This window comes from Lycorma delicatula, chromosome 1 (assembly GCF_047948215.1).
Source record: "Lycorma delicatula isolate Av1 chromosome 1, ASM4794821v1, whole genome shotgun sequence".
Lineage (NCBI taxonomy): Eukaryota > Metazoa > Arthropoda > Insecta > Hemiptera > Fulgoridae > Lycorma > Lycorma delicatula.
In genome coordinates, this window is record NC_134455.1 from 56,269,895 (window position 1) to 56,295,668 (window position 25,774).

The window sequence follows — 25,774 nt, forward strand, 5'->3', positions numbered from 1 at the left end:
ATGAATGAGGATGATATGTATGAGTGTAAATGAATTCATAGGTCGACCATTCTTGAAATGTGTGATTAATTGAAACCTAACCACCAAAGAACACCGGTATCCACCATCTAGTATTCAAATCTGTGTAAAAATAACTGACTTTACTAGGACTTGGAACGCTGGAACTCTCGACTTCAAACTCTGCCTGGGCCTACCCTGTCGTCTGCCTTCCTGGTCGAACATTATAACATAAAACACAAAAACTCTAAAACACTAATAAAAACACTGAAACAGAAACAATCAACGAAAATATAAGCACCAGTACGATGTTTGTTTACTAACAAGATCCGACCAATGGCAAACCTCTATAAAAATAAACAAACAAAATGTCAGCAAATCAACAGTTGTTTTAAACAAATAGATATTACAAAAATAAACTATATAAATGTAAAAAAACTATAATAATTAAATTAATTATGTTGTAAATAATAAACAAGGACCAGGAAGGCAGTCCTGATTAATTCCCAACCCAGGAGGCCATTATAATAATTAAATAAACTATCCATCTAAAAAAAAATGGCCTACTTTTTTTTGTTTACTTCCGAGACCAACGTTAGGTATTTCTTCAGAGGATAAGATGAATGACATATTTGTAGCGTGTGAAAAATGCCATGTCTGGCCGGGATTCGAACCCGGGACCTCCGGATGAGGTCCCGGGTAATATGGCCTGAAAATATAGTCTAGGTGGACTATTGGCTACCCAAGCAACAAAATTTATAAATAACTAATAAAATGGAAATATACCCCGTAAACAACGCAAAATAAATAACAAACATTTATACAGAGTTATTCACGGGAACCGGATATTTTTAAAATAATCATAAAAAATTGACTATTTACTTTAAAAAAGTTTTATTGGTACTGAAACACTTGTTAAATCAAAGCATTTGTTACTTACTCATGAACGAAAAATTATGTCCGGCAAGTGATGTCCATTTTGGGTAATACATTGTTGTAGCCTTTCACGATAACTGGCCTCAATTCTTTGCAGCATGTCTTCATCAATCTGGGTGACGTGATGACGAATTGTGATCTTTAGGTTCTCCAGTGTACGCGGTTTATTGCCGTCGCAATTTCAGAAACCCCCACATAAAAAAATCAAAACTACTCAAGTTAGGGACCGAGGGGGCCAAGGAATGTCGCCGAATCTGGAAAAGATCCGTCCCGGAAACAAGTTACGGAGAACAGCCATCGTTGCCCTGGCTGTGTGCGCTGTAGCTCCATCCTGCTGGAATAACACATTTTGAAAATCGATTTCCCGGTTTCGTAACTCAGGGATGAAAAACGTATTCAACATCGCAATGTAACGATCAGCTGTTACAGTTACGGCAGCGTCATTTTCTTCAAAAAAAAATGGTCCAATAACACCGACCTTTCCTATTGCACCTTTGGGCTATGAAGTGGTCTCTCGTGAAGCTGACGTGGGTTTCTTTCTGACCAATACCGGCAATTCTGTTTGTTGACGAAGCCATTCAGATGAAAATGGGCTTCGTCACTCATTAACAATAACAAATTTTCATTTTCTTCAAAAATGGTAAGCATTTGTCGACAAAATTATAATCGCTGCGTGAAATCTTGCTCGTTTAACTGCTGCAGGACGGCTATCTTGTAAGGATGGAAATGCAGGTCTGTATGCAGAATTCGTCTTACCGTACTTGTGTTCATTTGAAGCGCTGCTGAATGCCTCTGAATAGAGCGGCGTGGTCTTCTGACAATGGCTTCCCTTACTCGTTCGATGTTCTCCAGAGTGCTAGCAGTTCGTCGGGGACCCGGTGGTTTTTTCTTCAATATTCAACCGCTTGTTCGAAGGTTGTTTACCCATCGCAATATTGTGTTACGAGACGGGTCTCTTGCATTACGATGGATATTAAACTGACGGCGGAAATCTCGCTGAACAGCAGTTACGGATTCGTCATTTCGCACAAAACTGTCATACGCGTACAGGCGTTGGTCTAGCGTCCACGGCTCAATCTCAACGACTAAAATGTAAATGCTATGAACAAAGGAAACGTCAGACACCAGCCACGTGCCCCTCCCACCACGAACGCCCAAGTACAACCCACTTCAAAAACATCCGGTTCCCTTGAATGACTGTACTATCTATCCAAGAAAAATATTGGTATAAAATAATATACAAATTCTAAAATTCTATTTTACGGAGCTCATACAAAACGAACGTATTGCTTCGACGTTGCATGTTGAATTACAAACATATAAACAGTAAACTTTTCCCTGTTTGCTTTTACAAATCCGCACAACTGCGGTTTCATCATCGAGGAAGAATGAGGAACAGAATGCTTCTGCAATCACTTTATCATATTTTCTTTTCTTGAATTGAAAATTGGTGATTTTTCTAAAACGGCATTGTGATAGGTTGCTTTGTAAGCGATTACCACAGAATTATCGGAAAGGTTTGGAATTAATATATCTTCTGTTCATTTAACTAATTTTCCGCTTCAAATTGACCTCTACAATCTCTATTTTTTAAACTTGCTCGTCAAGTTAGTAAGGCATTTGGTATAAAAACTATTTCTTTCCCGGCGTGCACCATAATAAATCTGCTGCCTTTTGAAATAGGAACTTTCAGCCGGTCACTTGAATCGCTACACCACGGTTTATTTGTAGTGTGAGAAGATAATATATGACATGTCGAGACACACTATCGGCCTATTTACGGTTGCAAAATTTTTACAGCATTCAGATACTGAATACGCTTAAACCTTATGTCATGACGTTCAATGAGAACCTTCCTGTTAATTTCAGTTTTTCTTCACCTAAAGCTCAATTCTTTTATTATTTTGCTCAAGCGTCTCTTTTCATTAATAACCAATTGCTTCTTTAAGCACTAATATTACGTTTTTCACTGTTGGCAGTTTATGAATCCCATGAAATTCTCTTATACTCCGACTCACCACACACGTGATAAAGTCATGTAGAAGCCTCCAAAAGTCATGTAGAAAGTCAAAAAGAAGCCTCCCCCAGATTTTTAGCTAATCTTTCTAGACACCGCTTTTTCTCTTTTTTAACTCTTTGGGATCGTGACTCCTTGGGAAGTCTTGGGGAGTCTTTACTCTTTGGGAATTGGGATCGTGACACACCACACGCAGTTGTTATTCTTCTTTCACATTTTTTTATGTGAATCAGGCGTTTATTTTCTTTTTCCGACTTCGGAAATCCATCACCTTCTCGTTTTCAACTGGTATTATGAGTACGATTGTGTTACGAATACATAATATTTTTATATTCATATACTTGTATTTTTTATTTCCCAGGCCTGCCGTTTTAGTTATTTTGTTTTTTACGGTAGAGACTTATGTTCGTTCATAGTTATAAAACACTAAACAAACACAACCGATTATAAAATTTAATTACTTTTCTCAATCAGAAGTAGAATAAAGAAATGGAATTTGCACAAATGCTCTTATAGGAGCAAAAAATACAGGAAAACTTAATTGGATTTTACTTAAGCATTCAATAACGTAAGCCAATAGGTATTTTTTTATTTATTTATTTTTTTTATGAGCACATAGCAAACAATGTAGCTATATTGTTTCTTGATATGAGTCTAAGAAAGGTGACTCATTTGCTGAGTTATAATAATTGGCTTGTCCGTGTTTATTTTTAGAATAAACAAAACCACGATAAATTATAACTACGTAAATATATGTCAGACAATTATATTGTTAGCTAAATTATCATTTAGCGTTTGTCTGCGACATAATTATAGTACTTGTTGAGGATAGGCCTACGTTTTTATGACGTTTAAAAATACACAAAAAGAAATAACATTTCTTTTTATGGCAGAATATTTAATCATTTATAAAGTATAAACAGCAGAATTAGAAAATATTCAAAGTAATCCAAAATACCATCCAGTAACATAAAATAATAAGTTGTACGAAAAAGAAAGAATAATAAAGAAATAAGAATAAGAAAGAAATAATAAGTTGTTTCTCGTATTTACAAGAAAGCAATTTGCTTCTGTGCGTGAAAACTAAACTGAATATTTTCAGTTTGGATAACAGGCATTGTACTAGCCATCGTTGTCCAAGCTCTAAGATTCATTGCGGCAGTTATACTTCAGATTAGAAATATTCAGTGTAGAGTTTTGTTTCGATTCCAACCGACATAAATTCTACAGTATTTCTTTGTTTTAGTAGTTTCATCAATATATTTAGGCTTAATTGCTTCCAACTTCTTTGTCAAAGGATACAACCATACGATTCCGTTTTGTTTCGAATCTTAGTGGAATGAGCCATTTTAATTATTTACTTACATTTATAGTGATTTTTTATTGTTTGATATGTATCCCAAAAGTAAACAGTTATTTAATGACGTTATCTTGATTCGGGGCACGCAGAGAGCAAGCAATATACAAATTAATTCATAGGAATTATGTCTAATGTAAGTCCGGGAGGACCCGGACTTACATTAGAATGGATTGAATTTTTGTTCAAAACAGAACTCAACTAAAATTAAAATTAAAAGGATTTATAAAACTATCCGATCTCTACATTTATTATTATGAGTATTATGCAGTGTACTTGTTAACTGATTTCTTACCACGAAATTCCGTGAATGATTATTAGTAGGATTTTTATAATTATAAAACACTTATGGATAAATGTAACGAGGAAACTATTCGATAACGTGATTCTATTGGATAATACAACGCTTCCGAAGCATTGCTTTATATGAACATTTCCGATAGATTTTGTTTTATTAATACAACAGCCTAATAAAGTGATTAACTTGCTTACACTCAGTTTATTCACCGTACAATATGTATCTATTCAAAGTTGTACTAAACAAATGAATGTACTTTATTTACAATGTTTAATTGTATTTTATTTACGGTTCGTATAGTATTAATGTAAACAAATAAATAATTTATTCTGATCAGTAAATAATAATACACTATGTAAATTACCTCACTGTACTACACATTTGTTTTTATTTATGAATTTATCTATCAAATACTTACTAAAGGTGTATGCCTCATATACGAGTAAAATGTATAATGTAATGAAGAATGATTACCGGTACTTGTAATAGTTGTTATACACTTGTAATAAAATGTAACGTGGAATTAATAAAATATTACAGCGAATATTTATGGGTTTATGAAAAATGAAAACGTCGGAAACCGCCACTCGATCAACTGAGGTCATACTTTATATATTTACTACGTCCATCGTATCAAAATGGGTGATAAATCAGAAAGCTTCACTGTATCTTCCTCTTTCATTTTTTCTAAAATTTATTTTCCGGTTCAAGTCTCCTTTCTTATGCTAACTTTTTTTAATATCTTTCTTCTGTTGTCTACTGTTTATGATTTCCTCCCTAAACAATGAAATTCTAGTTCTAGTATATTATATATCATTTTCCGTTATCTGTCACCACTGAAAGTTGCTAATTCAAATCCAGGTATAATTTTTACTCAGATGTAAATTTTGAGTGCAATAAATCTTGCACTATGTATATAAACACATGAACGTGTTTTTTCACAATATTATTTATGTAATAATGCTATAATCTGTGATGGCTTACCGTGTCATTTGTTATGACTCCAGTGTAATCTAAACATTAGTTATTATTATATATGTTGTGTATATAAATATACACAACATTACTGATTCCTTACATTTCTTTAGACGTCGGTTTGTATTCGATAAGTGAACGGTTTAGAGCAATGGATTTTCTGCTTACGGCAGATCGAACTGAGTGTAATGAAAATGTAATAATACATTTGCTAAATAATAGTATTTTAAAGAATCCTCGTATCTCTGAAAACGGACTTGAAATGAAATTTCATCGTACAGATGATAGGCAACGCTAGATTTGCAACAAACGGCAGTTTCGTGAATTCAAGAAAACTGTTAACAGTTCTTTTTTAACGGGATTAAATTGGCTTTTCGAAAAAACAATTCGTTCATTTATTGTAGGGTTAAATATTCAACGATCGGGAAGTTGTACGACAAAAATTAGAGATAAATCATAAAATACGAGTCGACTGGTCAAATTACTTAGTGAAATATGTGCCTGATATATTACAAAATCTCATTCTAATCAGCGGCCCAAATTTAACAGCAGAAATCGACGAAAGTTTGTTCCCATTAAGGAAAAACCACACCCCTCGCTCTTTTCTCCAATAATGGTCATCTGGCGGTTATTGTCGCGAAACTGGAGAGCTTTTTATTTACAGTAGAATAGAAGTGTGGACCAATTGCTACCAATTGGTCCCCAAACATCAGAAGCTCATAACCAGGTCATCAAAAGTACCTTATATCCAGCTTAATAGAAACAAGAAACAGTGTGGCGGAAATAGAATTTTATTATTTTTGTGTGAATTTGTATAGCATCAGTGCTATATAGACATCTAATAATAAATCCTTACTGATATTGATGCGTATTGGCCTCCAGATTAAGCAATTTTATGGTGAATAATAAATGAAAAATTAAGCTTAAGTAATTTAATTAATTAACAATTCAATTTAGTGTTTGACAGATAATGGACAAGATCCGTATAATGTTTTCTTTTCTTAATATTTATTTACCATTATCTAACTATATGCCATATTTCATTACATTTATTTGACTTATTTATTTTCAAATTAAATTTCTTGCCTGATAATCTATACTATTCAGTATCTTATCTCTTCTAACTCATGTTTAGTTTCAAAAAATAGAAAATATTTAGAAAGTAATCATCATAAAATATCTCCGTCATTTATAATTTGAATCTTTCTGATTTCTCTTGACTTGTTAATTTGCTTTCAGAATCTTACTTTCAAATTCTGTTGCTGTTTGTAAACAATTTAATGTAACATAAATGTACAATATGATTATTCCACTTTTACCTGTATTAGAAATACTTCAACTAATTTTTTAATCCAATTACTGCAAATAAATAAATATTTTATTTTAATTTGAATATAATAATACTAACACAGATCATGTAAAGGAACATGTAGGTGTGCAAGTCCATGGACAGAAAATAAGAACTAACCCCATATTTGCCTGAATGAACCAAGGAACTGTAATAAAAAATTTACAGCATCACAAAACGTACAGTTATTTATAAAATAAAAAGAAAAAAATGGTTAAAATCAATATTAGTCCGTAAAGGGAGTAAATACATGAAATGATTATTAAGTAAATGTATGAAGATATTAAAAAAATAAAATAAGTACAAAAATCTTTCTTAAACCGTTTTTAAAAAGCATTAATCAAAATTATTTACACACGTATTTGTTGTTGGTATTCACTAAACAAAGGATAAGAAAAGCCTGATTTTTCTTATAATATTTTTTTAATCAGCAGAGTAAGGCTTTTGTTAAAGAAAACCTTTTAGTTTTATTTTAAATAAATTTGTAGGAAAATCTTTTAGGCAGGTCAGTAAGTTATAAAAATTGGAAGCTTAACATACCCCTTCTTGTTCGCCAAAGAGCTGTAGAGCTTGATGGAGATTTTTTTTTAGGATTACTATTTTTGTTGGCAGAAGTAAATTAATAATGTGGCAATAATCAGTGAATTATTCAGGTTGTCTTCCAAGACTAATCTGAGTGTCAGGATTGCATCTTTGTACTCACCTTTGTTTTAAAACCCACATTTATCAGGATTTGCTTTTTTTAATTTAGTAAACTTTCATCTCATATTGAATGATATAAGTTGTTGTTATAGTCACAAACTCTTATGATTCTTGTATCTTTAGAATTTCAATTATTATACTTTAATTGAAATCTCAGGGGATTTATACATTATCATAAATCGTGAATTCTAATTTGAGCGGTCTGTTGAATCCTACTTTACCTAACCAGTATTTTAGTTTTGATTTTATATATTCATCTATCCCCACTGTTCCATTATTTTTTTAATGATTCAGTACTTTATCAATATCATATCTTAGTAGATAAGCTCCTCTAAACGAATCATTTTTATTTTCTCTTCCTTCTGTATAGAATGTAACAAAAAGTGTACCTGGCTATTCATTTTTGGATTCTACTCGTATACATAGAAATTAACTGTTTAATTAAATGTTTATGAAAAATGGAGATTCCTTTTGTCTGTCATTTTGTACTTTTTAAAGAAAAGTGTATATCTCAAGATGTGATTGAGTAATCCTTATAATATTTGATAACCATGTTTGTAACAACCTTTGTCTAATAAATGAAAAACACCTTAAAAAAATTTAAAACTCTCAAATGGTGGCACGATCAATTTTTTAAATTCTTTATTTATGTCAGTAATCATTTCTAGTTTTTAATGATAATGTTAGATCTATTAATAATTTGAAGTAATAATTGTGAAGTATTTAATAAATAATATATATTAAATTTAGCAATAACAGTAACATAGTTATGCAGCTGTAAGTTGTAATAAGGTTGTTATTTATGTTGTGTTATAGGTGTCATATTAAGTATGGTTTTCTAGTAATACTATGATTAGTAATAGGAATTGTTTATTTATAATTTAATTTTTTTTTTTTTCAAATAATTGCTTTTTTTCTGTTTTTGAAAAACGATTAATACTTAAAATGTTTTGATAACCAGTTTTCTTTACTTGAGTTTACTTTTTGAAAATGAAAGTTTATTCCCATATTGAAATGACAGAAACGTACTAGAATCAAGGTGGCCACCGTCTCTATACAGAGCATTTTCTAAATCACATTTGCCAAGTGAAAAGTTTTTGTAATCCTGTATGAAAGATTTAGAGAATCTGGAAACTTCTCTAAACCTTCAGAGTTCATGGAAAGATTGTGAAACACAAGAACACTGGGGCTGGAAGAACAAGTATTGAAGCATAAAGGAAAATCCAAATGACTCTGTAAGAAGGGTCACTTTACAAATTACGTTGATCATATGATTGTTTGGAGAATTATGTGAAGCCAATAACTGTGGCTGTATCACGTACAAAGACTATTAACAATTAATGAAAACAACCACTTGCCGAGATGATCATTTTCTGGGGTAATTTTACCAAAAGTGACAACTAATCTATAATTCCTCATTGCAATAATGTTCATTGATGAGGCTGGATTTAACCAAAGTAGAATCATCAATTTTCTCAATAACCATCGTTATGCACAACAAAATCCTAATATCATTATGCAGTCAAGATTTCAGGAATCATTGTCAATAATTGTTTGGACTTGTACATAGGCGATTCACTGATTGGTTCACCTTTCCTGCCAGCATGATTGAACAGTTAGAATTATTACAATATCCTAGAAAAATTGCTACTAGGAGTACTACACTAAAATTATATTATTAATTATACTGAAATTGCTTACCAGGAATAACATATAGTTAATGCATGATGATATCCCACTACAGTTCAGTATCAATGTCTGCCAGTGCTTCCCTGGAACGATCACTTCCCTAGAACATGGACTGGTTGCGCAAAACCAATAGTTAGGCCTGCAAGATCACCTGATCTAAACCCAATTGATTTTTATCTTTGGGTTACTTTTGGGCACTTAAAAAGTATTCTCTACAGTACACCAATGCCCAGTGTTGTAGATCTACAGCAGAAAATGAAGGAAGATTTTCGATGTATCAGAGATACATATCAAGAGACCCATATCAAGGATTTTTGAAAGAATGAGGCAATTGTTAAAACGTTGGTTCGACATTGTACTTTGACAAATAGAGGCCATTTCAAACGCCCATCAAAAGCAGACCACTTCAAACATTTGCGGAAAAGAAGTTGAAAGTAAAATTAAAATGCAGTTATTTATGTCTATTTAACGTTAATGTTGTTTAAATTCTTTTCAAATTTAAATAAATCTGTTGTTTATTAATTGCATTATACTAAATACTACTGTTTTTTTGTGATGATAAGTTATCTTCACTCATTCATTAGCTAATTCACTGCAATTTCAGTTAGTTATTTTGTGATATAGAAAATACTCGTATGAAAAAATTTAATTTATTCAGATTAATTAATTTAATGGCAGTGGAGGTGAAATTTCACTGAAATTTATGTCATCAATCTCGTTCAATTACTCAATTGTGTTTGACAACTGATTTTCAAAAATAAGTGGTAATTTTGCTTCAATGAAAGGTTTAAGATTTTATGTAATAAAACTTATTTCAATAACACTAATGATTACCTATGCATAAAAGATTAACAAATCTATGTGGCCTCCATTTTTAAATTTGTGAATGTGTTAATATAGTAATTTTTAATTTATTGGATAAAGAAGAGCAAACATGTGCACCAAGTATTATAATGAATTATTCCTGATCTTCAGATACATTTTACTTTGAAAAATACGAAGTGGTGTTAGAAAGAAAATGAATAGCCAGGTACACATTTTTTTTTGTCATAAACATCTGTGAATTCTTATCCATTCAGCAGCCAATTCCTTTTTTACTGACTTTTTGAAGAAACGTACGATAATTCTTTTGATCACACCCTTAGTGGAAGTGCGATCGAAAGTTTTCACCCCTTCCCCGATTAGGCTGTGAAATTTACTTTTCTTTACTTTTTGATGTATGAAAAGTACGAGAATACTATTCACTTAAAAGTAATTTATAGGCCTATGTGTAAAATTTGTAGATTGATAATCTCCAGAACTACTACTACTGTTGAGCCAAACCATCTGCACGTGCAGCTATGTCATTACAAGCTTAACCCAAAACATCAAGCTCGCTTCTATCGGCTGACACCTGTAGTACCGGTAATGTGAACTACTAAACTAACATTCATCAAAATTAAACTATTTGATAATACACCTCAGTAATATGTAATTTAAAAATAATTATTATGAATTCGTTAACTGATGTATTCAGTTTAAATTTGGTACAATAAGTACTTCCTTCGATAGTTGACTAAATAATTAATATTATTGTATTTAAAAATTATTAGTTACTCTTAATCAAGTGCTAATTTAAATTATTTCAAAATTTAATTTGTTTGTTTAGTGAATTACTTATCCTTCAATTTAATTTGAAAAATTTGTTTCTAGAATTTATTTTAAATTAAAAAAAAAAAAATGAATTTTATAACTATTGAAAAACTGGATATGTTAGAAATAAAAAATGTTTCAGTAATAAAAACCGTTGTTTAGAAAAGAAAGATTATTTAGTCAGACATTAGGTAAAAAGAAGCAAAAAAATAAAATAAAATAATAAGGGTTATTTGATAAAAGTACTTCATAATAACAGAATTCTGATAGAGGAAATTGAATCAGATATATTTAGAATAGTTAAAACCTGTTCCTGAGTCCTTCATTTGACATCCAAGTCACTTGGATGTCAAATAAGTCAGCTTCATTTTTGTTGCTGGATAGCTAGAGACTACAAATAACTCCAGTTTTCTATTAATATCATCTGGAAGATGAAACAAACTTTTTAAACAAGGATAGTTTAACACAAAAAGTAATGTCTGTTTGTTATCATGATCTAGTTATAAGAGAATCTAGTTTATCTGAGATTTTCTGTTGACTGTTGATATGGTAATGTTACAATTGATGGTTCAACAAAGTGGAACATCTGTATACAACAGTGAGGAAATAGCAGAATTTTTAAATATTCACTTCCCAGATAAATGGATTGCCACAAAAAGACCATAGCATGGCCAGCAAGATTCATTTATTTATTGCTCAATTTTTTAATTTTTAATTAATGAAATTTATATATTCCAATACAGTTTCATTGTCCAAGTTGTGGTTTTCATGAAAAAATAGTTTTATTTTTATTTTTACTTTATATATGCTAGTCTTTTTACTTCATTCATAACAAAAATGTAATTTGATTGTTTAAGATAAAAAATTTACATGAAAAAAATATATAATATACCATAATATTATACTTTTATTGTAATTAAAGCAGCCAGTAAGATAAAAATCCCTGTCCATGATATCTACCAAGTAATGGGCACCAATTATCAATGACTGGAAGACAGATAATTATTAAAATTTTAGTGGTCCTTGAAAATTTTGTTTTCTGCTCATTATTTCCTAATTTCTTGGGAGTAGACGAAACAATCATTAAACGTTGCTTTTAATTTTACATATGTATATTTTAAATAATAATTAAAATAGATGAAAATAATTTACTTGTCAGAATTTTATGTAAAATATGCAAATGTTTTGAAAATTTGAGATATATGACAACTGGAATGTTTTAAGAAAATGCGTGTGATGAATGGCTGCATTAAACGTAGGCAAGTTCAAAAGAGTATGTTAATTATTTAAATAATTTTTTTTTAATATGAAACAAGACCAAATGCAAATCTAATGATATCAGTCATGTTTAATGACTATTGCTATTTTGCATTTGCAATTGTAGTTCCCCCTAAGTTACTGTTCTCCATTTTTTTTTTAGGAAAAAAATATTTCATGGTCAGAACTATATTTGACTTAAACTATGTCTGTTCATATGTTTTATGTTTTATTAAGTTTACATTGTTCATAGCATTAAAGATATAATGCAGTCCTTGTGGATATAGTTTTTTTTGTAGAGTAGCTAATGGTTATTAACAATGATGGTTGTTGAATATGTTGTAATAGAAAAATTTAAGTAAAACATGTTTATGATTTTTTTTACTTATGTACATACAGTGTAGCGTAGATAATACAAAAAATATGATGCGCCACTTTATGATTCTTTTGAACAAATTTTTTATTTCCAAAAAATTTACAGAACCATTACATTTCAATCTATATATCTTAATAAAAAAATAAAATTCTGACCATCTATGCCACAATTAACTAATATTTCTAAACGTTAGCAGCTATTCAGCAATAAACATTTTTAGAACATTCTGGAAAGTCATTTTTAATACATTATTACACTTTAAACTTTATAAAATTAATTAACTAACTATTAATCTAAACACCAACAATAATAAAGCAAATCTTGTCTTTCTCACATTATTCAATTCTGAAGCATCATAGTTTTATAAATAAGTTGTTCTGAAAGAAGAACTATTATTATTGATCCACATATTTCCAACCAATATTACTGTTATTTGAATAGAGAATAGTTTTTTCTAATCTGTAGAAATTTAAATCACATTTTGTCATGCTAATCTATGTGTGAATAACAAGAATTAATATACATTATTCATAAGTTTTTGATCATAATTAGTACATAAATGCAATTTTTCATTTATTAAATTATGTAAATATACATTCAACCGAATAAATATCAATATGTGAATAAAGATGTTATGTTTTATTACAGCTTCTCAGCTCTGAGTTAAAGGAAGATATTAACAGAATTTATAGGCACAAGAGAGGTGAATCTAGTACACCAATTCAGTACCGGTATGCTCAATTCGTACCTGATGAATCTCACTGCAGACATGATCACATAAGACATGATCATTGTAAAGGTAAATAATAAATTTGCTTATTTATTTATTGTTTTATCTTCTTTAAAACCGTTAATATTAAATTATGGTAATTAATTATTTGGTCAGATCAGAAAAAATCAATTATTTTTATTATGAATCTCAGTCTGTTATTTTATATAAGAGTAGTATGCATATTTCAGTGGTTTGTTACAGCTCTTATTGTCAAAGTAAATAGATTGATTAAGAGGGATTTTCAATTTTAGAATTTACTCAGTTCAGGAAAAATGTATATAATGGTGTACTTACTGCTTATCTCCCTTTTATATAAACTAGCTGAAGTATTTGTTCTTTACTTGGCCAAGAATTATTTTGTGGCTCCATTTATAGCATTTCTTTGCCACTTTGAGACTAAGAAAAGATTTTATGTCTGTAAATCACTAAGCAAATTTTGAGTTAAGACAAATTGAAATCCAATCAATTAATGGATGTATGAACAACCTGATAATAAAATTTTCTCCTTCATATGTTGCTTTTATTTAATAATGTTTCAGTATTTACAAAACCATTTTTTCCAGCTTTATTCTCATAAGGGTGGTTTAAAGGGACATACAAAATCATTTTTCATAGAAATCTTATTTAGCAACTGTACTGAATTTTTACTTTCTGTTCAAAATGTTAAAAATATTCAGATGAATTAGAATAATTATTTATCTCTTTTCTATCTTTAGGAATGTGTGTTGAATGATCACGCAAACACCTAATTTCTGCTTGTTTCCCCATCTCTTTCTTCCTTTCTATCTTCCTGCTAGCATACATTTGTTTTTTGAGGTATTAAGTTCAGGATAACTATAAATTAATTACTTTACATAAGCTAACCTTATTATGATTATGTATGATTATTTGTTTCATCTACGTTATTATTTTTATGATATTCTTTTTATATATATATATATATATATATATATGAGTACTTTAATTTTATATTCATAATTACTTGCCTTTGCTCTACTTTATTTTTAAAAATCAGACTCAAGAATTTATATGCTTATAATTTTCTAAAAATTTGTTTATTTTGCAATTGCATTTAAAATTATCTGAAGGTACTTGAACTATCTTTGGTTTGCTTCGTAAGAAATATCTTACAACTCACTACAAGCCTCTGAGCAAGCTTTATAAATGTTTTATTCCATACCTTAATGTGAAATCTGATGTAATTACTGTATTTTTTTCTTTTGCGCCATGTTCTGACATTCATCACATAGTTTAATGAATCAAATTAGAAGGTCTTAAATTATTACTTGTCTTTGACTATTGAATGTATATGGTCCAATTCATGGTTTTGTTTTCACACTTCCCCATTAATAAACATATACCTTACATGTGTGAACAATATTATTATTCTTTTTTAAGTTGGTTTTCTTTTTACTGAAAGTGTTAAAAAGGACAAACAAAGATTTATACTTATTTCAGCATAAATATTATCCTGTTATAAAAATACCACTGTAGTAAAATATAACCTATCTTAAATGATGTGCACAATTATAAAAAAATATAATGTGTAATATTATGTTTCCTTATAATAAAAATTGCTAACAATGTTAGGTTAAAACACTGTAAACACAGTGAAGTCATACTTTTCTTTTATGTACTACTGCAAATTATACTCTGTACTATATTCTCAGTACTGGATAGCATGTTGGATAGTTTTTACACCAAATAAATTATACTTATACATATATTATTCATTGAGATTTTTATTATGCAAGTCTAATTTGTTACAATTGTTTACTAAAACAATTGGAGAAATAGGAAACCCATTAACATTGTTTTAATGAACAAACAGTTTGATGAAAGATTATTCCTATAGTTTTATTATTAATTCTTTGATAAAAACACTTATATATTTTAAAGTGTATGGTTTTAGTATTTGTTATGAAATGTGAAAGAAAAACAAAAGATTTCATCTCTTAAATTAGGTTATTTACATTATACAATCTTCACCAAAGCTTTTAATTCATGGGTTAAATTCTTGAAGCATCAACATGTGTCTTATTTTAACAGCTATTTAAAGTTTCTTTTTAATACTTGTAATTACATGTTTGTAAGTAAATATAATGTTGAACTACTACTAATGACACTTGGTGTTTTTTTGAAGTATCACTTTTCTTTTTCAGTTTTACTGTTCCATTAATAAATAACAAAGATTGTCACATTTTAAATTTTAATTGCTGAATTTTTTTCATTCCATATTCTGAATAAATTACTGAACCAACAGTCATGAAAACCTCAAAAATGTAATATTGCTAACAGCAATTAATGATTCTATGAATGATTCTATAACAAAAGTTCTTGATATTATGTCAATATTCCTTGAAATATGACAATTTATATCTTAAACACAGTTAAAAAACATTGTTGAATTTTAATTTATTACATGTGATGCAGTCTAGTACAAAAATGATGTATATTTTCTTTACACTTCAAAATGTGTGATACCTATGATTTATGGATGTCATGTAAGTTCAATATATATTCAGTTCAATGTATTCTTGTTTTTCTGTTATTAGGAACATTTCAAAAAGTGCACTTGCTCCATTAATTTATATTATATATGTTACATGTGATCATTATAACAATTACCTTGATAAACTATTTTTAGGGAATAATAGACGATACCATCCAGGAAAACATCTGAAAGACTGGGAGCTTCAAATGGGAACGAAATCAAGTTTTGAAATGAAAGATGGCATTCTGACTGTAAAAAATAATCCTGGTTTATATTTTATTTATGCACAGGTAGTTCACAACCTATTCTACTCTTATTTAGAATTAGTATTCTACTCTTAATGCAATTAATTGTTTAAATCACTACAATTAGATATAGAATGTTTTTTTTGTTTTTAGTCTTGGGTACAAACATGCATACAGATAGTTTTTGTATTTTTCAGGAAAAATAAAAGGTACTTTAATTGGATCAAATTTTTTTTGCTAATTGGATCCTTGTATGAACTGAAGGAAGCATTGTAATCACAAAACATTTCAGATTTCAATGGAAATATTCATGATAACAATTCCTGAATCTATTTGACTAGTTTCGGCATGACGTCTGTACGTACATATGTATGTATGTATCTTGCAACTCAAAAGCGATTAGCCGTAGAATGTTGAAATTTTGTATTTAGAACTGTTGTAACATCTAATTGTCCACCTTTCCTTTTGATTGCAATCGACTGAGCCAGAAATGTGTATACAGTTATACCTTTAAATAAACCTAAACCGTTTTTATAATTAATAAAATTATACCTTTAAATAATTTTGAAACGTTTGGATTTTGAACTTTTTCTTTAGTGCAGTAATAGGGTTTTGATGAGAGCTTTTCAATGATATATCATACATGGTAGTTATTGTCATTGGTTCAAGAGTTACAGTCAAATAATATTTTAATTAATGAATTATTTGGGTCTTACAAGGAGAAGGCACATCGGTTCGAATTCGACTTCATATAGTATATTTTTTTTTTAACTTATTTTTAAATTTATATATATTAATTTATTAGTAATTATTAACTCAGATTTGAACCAATGTGTTCATGGCTTTGACACATTCGCATTTACACTCCACATATCAACTTAAGCGATCTGAAAAAAAATTAATATATAAACTAATATAAAATGCTAAGGAAATTTTTAGGGCAATTTTTCTAAAGTATAATTGAATACTGCATGCTAGTATTTTGTGATAATGACAAGTAAACAGTGTACTATTCACACACATAAAATGGTTCAAGTTGGTATCCCGAAGCCCATGCCTTCCTCTTGTTAGTTACAGTAATATGGATCTTACTGGTGCTTTATGCTGATTTAATAAAAATCATTATTTCTTGCTTACAAAAATACTTTCAATAATAACAATGATTCAGTATATTTAAATGGTGGAACAAACATTGCTCCACCAAACATTGCTCGTTATTCTGCAATTTTACCTAAAAGTTTGAATGTCATTCTTTTGAAACCGAAGTATAGACAAGATGTGGGACCTACTGAAAATTCACAAACTGTAATAACAATTGTTATAAATTCAGAATTAATATACGAAGACAAAAACCCTACAATACCATATTCATTTTAAACCCAGTTATGACATGTTAAAAAAGTAAACTAAAAATTTAGTAACCTTTTCGTGTTTTTTATTTTCATTGAATTTAATGAAAAAAAATAAATATATATTATACAGAGTCATTCAAGGGAACTGGATGTTTTTGAAGTTTTTTGTACTCGGGCGTTCGTGGTGGGAGGGGTACGTGGCTGGTGTCTGACGTTTCCTTTGTTCATAGCATTTACATTTTAGTCGTTGAGATGGAGCCGTGGACGCTAGACCAACGCCTGTACGCGTATGACAGTTTTGTGCGAAATGACGAATCCGTAACTGCTGTTCAGCGAGATTTCCGCTGTCAGTTTAATATCCATCGTAATGCAAGTGACCCGTCTCGTAACACAATATTGCGATGGGTAAACAACCTTCGAACAAGCGGTTGAATATTGAAGAAAAAACCACCGGGTCCCCGACGAACTGCTAGCACTCCGGAGAACATCGAACGAGTAAGGGAAGCCATTGTCAGAAGACCACGCCGCTCTATTCAGAGGCATTCAGCAGCGCTTCAAATGAACACAAGTACGGTAAGACGAATTCTGCATACAGACCTGCATTTCCATCCTTACAAGATAGCCGTCCTGCAACAGTTAAACGAGCAAGATTTCACGCAGCGATTATAATTTTGTCGACAAATGCTTACCATTTTTGAAGAAAATGAAAATTTGTTATTGTTAATGAGTGACGAAGCCCATTTTCATCTGAATGGCTTCGTCAACAAACAGAATTGCCGGTATTGGGCAGAAAGAAACCCACATCAGCTTCACGAGAGACCACTTCATAGCCCAAAGGTGCAATAGGAAAGGTCGGTGTTATTGGACCATATTTTTTTGAAGAAAATGACGCTGCCGTAACTGTAACAGCTGATCGTTACATTGCGATGTTGAATACGTTTTTCATCCCTGAGTTACGAAACCGGGAAATCGATTTTCAAAATGTGTTATTCCAGCAGGATAGAGCTACAGCGCACACAGCCAGGGCAACGATGGCTGTTCTCCGTAACTTGTTTCCGGGACGGATCTTTTCCAGATTCGGCGACATTCCTTGGCCCCCTCGGTCCCTAACTTGAGTAGTTTTGATTTTTTTATGTGGGGGTTTCTGAAATTGCGACGGCAATAAACCGCGTACACTGGAGAACCTAAAGATCACAATTCGTCATCACGTCACCCAGCTTGATGAAGACATGCTGCAAAGAATTGAGGCCAGTTATCGTGAAAGGCTACAACAATGTATTACCCAAAATGGACATCACGTGCCGGACACAATTTTTCGTTCATGAGTAAGTAACAAATGCTTTGATTTAACAAGTGTTTCAATACCAATAAAACTTTTTTAAAGTAAATAGTCAATTTTTTATGATTATTTTAAAAATATCCGGTTCCCGTGAATCACTCTGTATATAAAATGATGATGAAATATGATATACGTGAATTTGTAATATTTTCTTGGTTCTCCACTTTTCTGTATAAATACATAATTTTTTTAATTTATGCATTTGTCTCAGTCTACTTGATAATAAATATCACTATGAAATTTAGTAACCTTCTCCTGTTTCATTTCTGTTTTCATTTTGTTGATGGTTACATCATAATAATTTTAAAAACGTAGTATTAGATAGATGTAAGACCTACATTTATTTAAAGAGTAATAACGGGACTTTTAGTCTATCCTAATATTTCAGGTAAGATTGTTGAATTAATTTTAAAATATTTGATGTTAATAAAAACTAATACTTTAGCAGTTGTGTAACTGTCCACTTTATTAAAGAATTGGAGGATTATATTTTACTTTCAAATGAAATAAGTTAAAATGAAGTGCAGCAAAAAATGTGTATATGTAATTTAATAGACATACAAGGAAGTCATGTGATGTCTACATCAGATTTTTTCTCCATTAGTTTAAATTTAAAATTAAATTATTCATAACACAAAAGAAAGGTCATTTGTGAAGTAAACTTATGTATATTAAAAAATTTATTTCAATTTAATTTTGTTGAATATAAATCCAAATTATATAAAAGTTTTAATCAGCCAGAAATCATGCTAGTAAATAAAATATTAAATTAAGTTATAATTTTAGAAACCATAAATATCCAGGTTTGATGATTTAAAATTAACTGCAATTATACATATAGTTTTACAAAACTATAGAATAATCAGGTGACTGATTAATGTGTTTGAATGTAGGAATCCCTAAAAAATATGTTTGAGTACTTCCTTACTCAAGAGAGAGAAATAATAGGATAGTGTATGAAGTAAAAAAGTAAGAGTATCTGATTGCTGAAATAAAACATGAAAAATTGTAGATAACTGTGGATGGCAAAAGGTGATTTATGAATACCAGGTTAATACAAATTTCATAATATTTTATCAAAACTAAAGTGCAGAATGATAGCAGAGGAAGTGTATATGTATTTTTGGTTTGGAATCGACATGAATGAAGAAAACAGCAGTCAATTAACTGAGCTGGTTTGAGAATACAGCAACAAATGAGGTAAAACTAATGTTTATTCATATTATACTTTGGAACAATTTCATCTGTAAATACAGGTTTTATTAAATAGTAGCAACATCCCGTTTGTAACAATAGTATTTATCATGTAAATATCCTTTTCAAATGAAAAATGCAAAAGTTGACTGCTTAAATAACAGAGACCATAAAAATTAGAATATGCTAGGGTATACTGCTTAGTAAGCACATCATAATATTCTTTGTAAATTTTAGTTCTGAAAGTGACTAAGTTAAAGTAGGGTCTGAATAAACAAATAAATATACCCTAGTTTAAAAAAAAAACCATTAATCAATTTATATCACTTTAAATTATGTTCTATTTTACATTATATTATTAACATAATATCTTTAATATATATATGGGCAAGTATGTATAAACTCCATGTATATGCGCATGACCCACTCCCATGTGTGCATGTGCACACACACACACACACACACACACACACGCATATATACACATAAATAAATGTTTGTATATATTTGTCTGCATGCATTCATATGTATTTATAAAAAAAATATTAATTCCCAGTCTTTTTTTTCAGGTGTTTTTTTATGATGAACGTGATGTCTGTGGCTTCTATGTATTGAAAAACAATGATATAATATTTCAGTGCAAAATAACATCTATACATGAAAACTCTGGAAATGTTCACAAGCGTAATTCATGTTATTCAGGAAGTCTTGTACACCTAAAAACAGGAGATCAATTGAAAGTGTTGGAAACAGAAGAAAATAGAATAACAGATTTTGAAAAATCAAAAAGCTTTTTTGGGTTGTTTAAAGTAGCGGACATTTAATAATAGTTTGTGATATACTTTTCAATCATAATTTGTTAAATATGAAAAAATAATTTAAATTGTAAAATGTACCTGAAATTTGTATGATAATCATGAAAGTTGTCATTTTAGCATTTTCTAAGAAACCTTCATCATTAAATTAAAAAGAAAAAGAAAACAGTTGAAATATTGTTAATAAATATTCACTGTATATAAATACATAACTGTTTTAACAGCTATTATACACAACCACTTTAATAGAGTTAATCTACTGTGTGGTGAATAAGTGATGAGTGAATGAACAAGTGAGTGTGATGGCGGATTGACATGTTATGCCAGATATAGCCAGTAGGTGAGAAGTCCTGTTTGAGTATATGGACACTCCCCTGGACTGTATTATGCTTAACTGTGGATCCGGCCCAGGGAAGAAGAAAAAAAAGTGAGTGAGTGAGAGAGAGAGAGAGAGAAAAAAAGAGAGAGAAAGAATGTGTGTGTGTGTGTGTGTGTGTGTGTGTGTGTGTGTGTGTGCATGTGTTAATTAATAACAGTTTTATTAGACAGGTAGATTATTCTTTTACCCCTGGTATACATTTATATTCTAAAGATTAATAAAGACTTTAATAATTTATTCTCATAATGTTGAGGAAATACCCATTAAGGGTTGTGGAATCAAATAAAGAAAAATAAATAAAAATAACTGAACTACTTATATACATAACTTTAACTTCAGCTGAAAATACTTATTAAATACCTATAATACTGTAGTTTCTTAATCAGATTCAAGATGAGTCTAATATTCTCCAACTCACTTTACCATTAAAACCAGGGAAGAATAATATTGCCAACAAAAATTATCCTAACTTACAGTCAGTGTTGCCATGGTTCTCATGTCACTTAAATTATATTTTTTCTTCACAATTTAAAAATTTTGATGCATAGGTGTAGAGTCCAACAATTTATTTTTATGAAAATATAATGAATAATACACAAAATTATTATAACCAATTTTATTATATTAAATTTATTTAGTTAAACTGGCCATAAAAATAGATTTCTCACTCACCATCAAGGAAAAAAATCATCAAACATATTTTAATTAAACTTATTTACATAAAAATTAATAAAATTAAGAATTTGTTTAAATTAGCTTTCGTATAAGTTTGTATTAGCTAAAATACATGTAGTAATTCTCTAGTATTTGTAAAATTCTCTTATTGAGACAAGCTTTATTAGTTTCTTTAGTTTTTCTGTTATGTAAAGTGATAAATAAATATCTTTAGCTTTCTTATAAGAAAAATTGATAGACAAATAATTTATTTTTAAAGACAGCATCTCATACAATAGGTCAACTTACAAAACTATAGAAAATTTAATTTATATATTTCTGTCTGTATCCCTGATCTGATTATGGTATGTTTTGGCAATTCTATCTGACATGGGAGAAGTTTAATCCAACAATTTAAAGCTTTTTTAAAGTTTAAAGACTTGTATTATCACAGGGTACCATCTGGCTTCCCCCCCTATATTATGTAATTAGGTACTTTTTTCTGCCATTTGCAGACAGTTTTATAATTCCATTTGTTTTTATTATCTAAATACCTACGGGTCCACATCTCTGAACCAAAGAGAACTGATACCACTGAACTACTGAGCAGTGTATTTATAGTTTCTCAAACTACTGCATTTACTAAAATATAGTTCGTTCCTGCAATACTTTACTAATATGCAATGGCATTTCTCTGATGCTAATTTTAACTTTCAACTACTTGAAAATGGGATATCTTAATACTTGCAATTCTTAAATAGATTACAGTTCAGTATTTTCACAATATAAGGACTAAATTAGTTGATTAAATATATCTAGCAAATCAGAATACTTTTTATCTTGGAAATCTAATATAAGGTCACTGAATTATTCAGATCTAAAACAAAAATAAATCAAAAAATTAATCAAACTGGATACAAACAAGATAAACAGGTGGCTCAGTTTCCCCAAGGAAAAACTTAGCATTCTTGGAGAAATTAATCCTCAAGCATTTTTTACTTTCTTTGAAAAATCTTCAGAAATACATTTGTTCCTTTCAGCATTTTTCATGTGTTTAATATTTTAAGTGTTTTATGAGTTATAAAATCTTTATGAAGATAGGGCCTTTCCAATTATAATAAAATCTTTTTAAAAGATTTCCATATTCACTCCTAATTTTTCTGTCAGAAAGTTGTTTAGTGTCACCTTCAGTTCTGATGTCTTTTCATTATAAGACTCAGAACATTTATTATAAACTTTTTACTTTGTTCTGTAGAGCTGGCTTGCTCTTAATATCTTTGAGATCACATTTAATTGAAGAGATTTATTTCAAGAGCATTTGATTTTAAAAATGCTTATTTTTTCAATTTTATTTTAAATGTTCAATATCATTGCAAACTTCACCAATAATAAATATTTCTAATAACATTTTGCAATTTAGTTGAAATATTTTCAAGCATAATTAATTTTAGTTTTAATTTACTTAAGAATGAACACAGATAGTGTACACATCATTGAATTTAATGCAGATAATCTCCAAAAGTTCAAAGTGCAGATTTCAATTTGTAACAGGAAGACCTTGGAATCTTCTTCTCTTTCACACATTACTCAATAATATAAACTTTAATCATTTTTAGTACTTAGTTATTCAAATTTGTTATTTATAGTTCCACAACTAATCAGATTTTTAATATGTGCTAATTGGTCACATAACTAACAACTATTAACTTTTTACAAAGTTTAGTATCAAAGTATGAAATAAAGTTATACAGAGATAGAACTCTATTGGACTATTTACTAATTAAAACCAGACCATTCCAACTGTTTCTCAGCAGAAATTTGTGCATCACTTATATCAATCTCAGTGTTTCTGGGATATGTATAAGGCATTTGCCTTAAACCCATCCCAGACATGTTCTTATAAGCACATCCGACATTAAAAGCATGGTCACTTATTGTGTAGACCAAATAAAATATCAAAATAGTTAGATAAGTAAGACAATATTCTTAAAAATATTTCTAACTATATGATGAAATATTATTACTGAATTATTATTATAAATCTGATCCATAGTTAATTTTGATGAGTTCCAATTTGAAAACTATAACTTATTTAAATGTTACAACTTTATAATAACTCAATAATTTAATTTCTATACTGAACAAATTTTTTCAGATTCATATTCTCAATTCTCAGTGTTCTAATTTATCAGTGATTGAGTCTGTCACTCAAAATGTTTACACGAGTAAGTGAAAGTACCTTTCAATAAAATTATAAAAGCTTGTATCTATTAAATTTAGTTCAGTTTGTCACAAAAAGTGCAGTTTAAAATAACTTTTGTGATTGATTATCATAGAAAACACAGCAAAAATAAAGGATTATTATCACAATAGCCATACCACAATTTAACCCAAACTTTCTCGTGTTGTGTGTTGCTTCAATAAACACATTATGTACATAAAGTTTGTTCAGATGGGTAGAACATTTTTAGACTTCAAAACATTTCCTATGGATTAAAAAAGTGATTCATCTGTATACAGAAAAGACAAATTAAGCACATCTTGATAATACTTTATACTACCACAATTAAGCAACCTTTACAATACCTTTAATATGAGTGACACTATCAAAGAATAGGTAATTCCTGTTTTGACTGTGGCAACCATACTATAGTTATTGTAATAGTTATATAGTTATTTATATGAAAATACATTTGACAAAAAAAATTCTAGTCTATTTAATTAATCTAAATTACAGAAATATGCTACAATTTATTCAGAGCTATACTAATAAATAACATTACTTAGGCTAAGTTTTAAGAAACAACATTTTGTAATTCATTTTAAAATAATACTACTCTAATTGATATAGTGTTAGTGACTTTTGTTAGTAGTTCTAAGATGCTTATGTTCTAATAAGTAAGTGTATGTTGATATTATAAAAATCTGTATATATGTCTGTAGTTTTCATTTATTTAAGACTATGTTGTGTTTATAAATAAAATAAGCAGGGGTTATATTATTTAAAAATGAAAAGACTATATGTTTAGATAAAAACTAAAATGTTGGTACTTTCATTAAATTGTGATAATTACTGTGCCTTATGATTAGACACTTTTATAACTGAGTAGTAGTAGACAAAAATATTTTATTTAAGTTTCCTGATTATTTACTTAAATATTTATATAAATATAATAAAATTTATTTGAAATAAATTTATTTATGTAATGTTATTTATTTTCTAAACCTTAAAAATGATTTACAAATAAAACATTGACCTTATATTTGTAATAAAGATAATAAAATTAATGAGCTACTTTGTCATGATTTACACATCCCTTTATCAATATTGTTTCACTAATAATAATAATATATGAATGGTTCAGATGCCAATCAGTTAAGTCAATAATAAGAATAAATGTTAGAGAATCTTATTTAAAATTTTACACACAGAAAATTGAAACAAAATTATTAAATTTATAACAAAGTAAAATATTGTGATTTACTTGTTCTGTCCACTGAAATTTTTTTGATAATTTTAGATATTATTTTACTCTTAGGTCCGTTGAGACTTAACTTATTTTTTTAGCACTTTAATTTAAATTATTATATTAAAATAATTACATTTTAATACAATAAAAAGTAATTATATAAAAATATATACAATTACATTATAAGGTAATTGTATATACTTTACCTAAGGTAATTGTATATACAAATGTTTAAGAATACTCTATTGTAGATAATAAAGTATCCAATTGTGAGAGTCCTTGATGATATAAAGGGTATTAATATAAATAAAATTTAAATCATACAAAATTGCAATTATTGAAACTATAATAATAACATTAATTAATCAATGAAATCAGTCATCATCATCATCATCATCATTGTTGTTAGTATTTTTTGTTTAATTTTAATTTAGTGGATAAGTATTTCTGCTAGCATTTGTCCGAGTATCAGAATT

At 29.2% G+C, this 25,774-nt stretch overlaps 1 protein-coding gene across 1 annotated transcript in view; it reads left to right on the top strand.

Annotated features, from left to right (window-relative positions):
* The window catches only part of LOC142318382 (uncharacterized), a 167,817-nt gene extending 142,795 nt beyond the window's left edge, over window positions 1–25,022 (top strand). The window contains exons 4-6 of the mRNA XM_075354966.1: window positions 13,233–13,383; window positions 16,004–16,140; window positions 20,550–25,022. Of these exons, the coding sequence (XP_075211081.1) occupies window positions 13,233–13,383; window positions 16,004–16,140; window positions 20,550–20,804 (543 nt within the window). The 3' untranslated portion in view covers window positions 20,805–25,022. The remainder of the gene's footprint in view (window positions 1–13,232; window positions 13,384–16,003; window positions 16,141–20,549) is intronic.
* The last annotated feature ends 752 nt before the right edge of the window (window positions 25,023–25,774 follow it).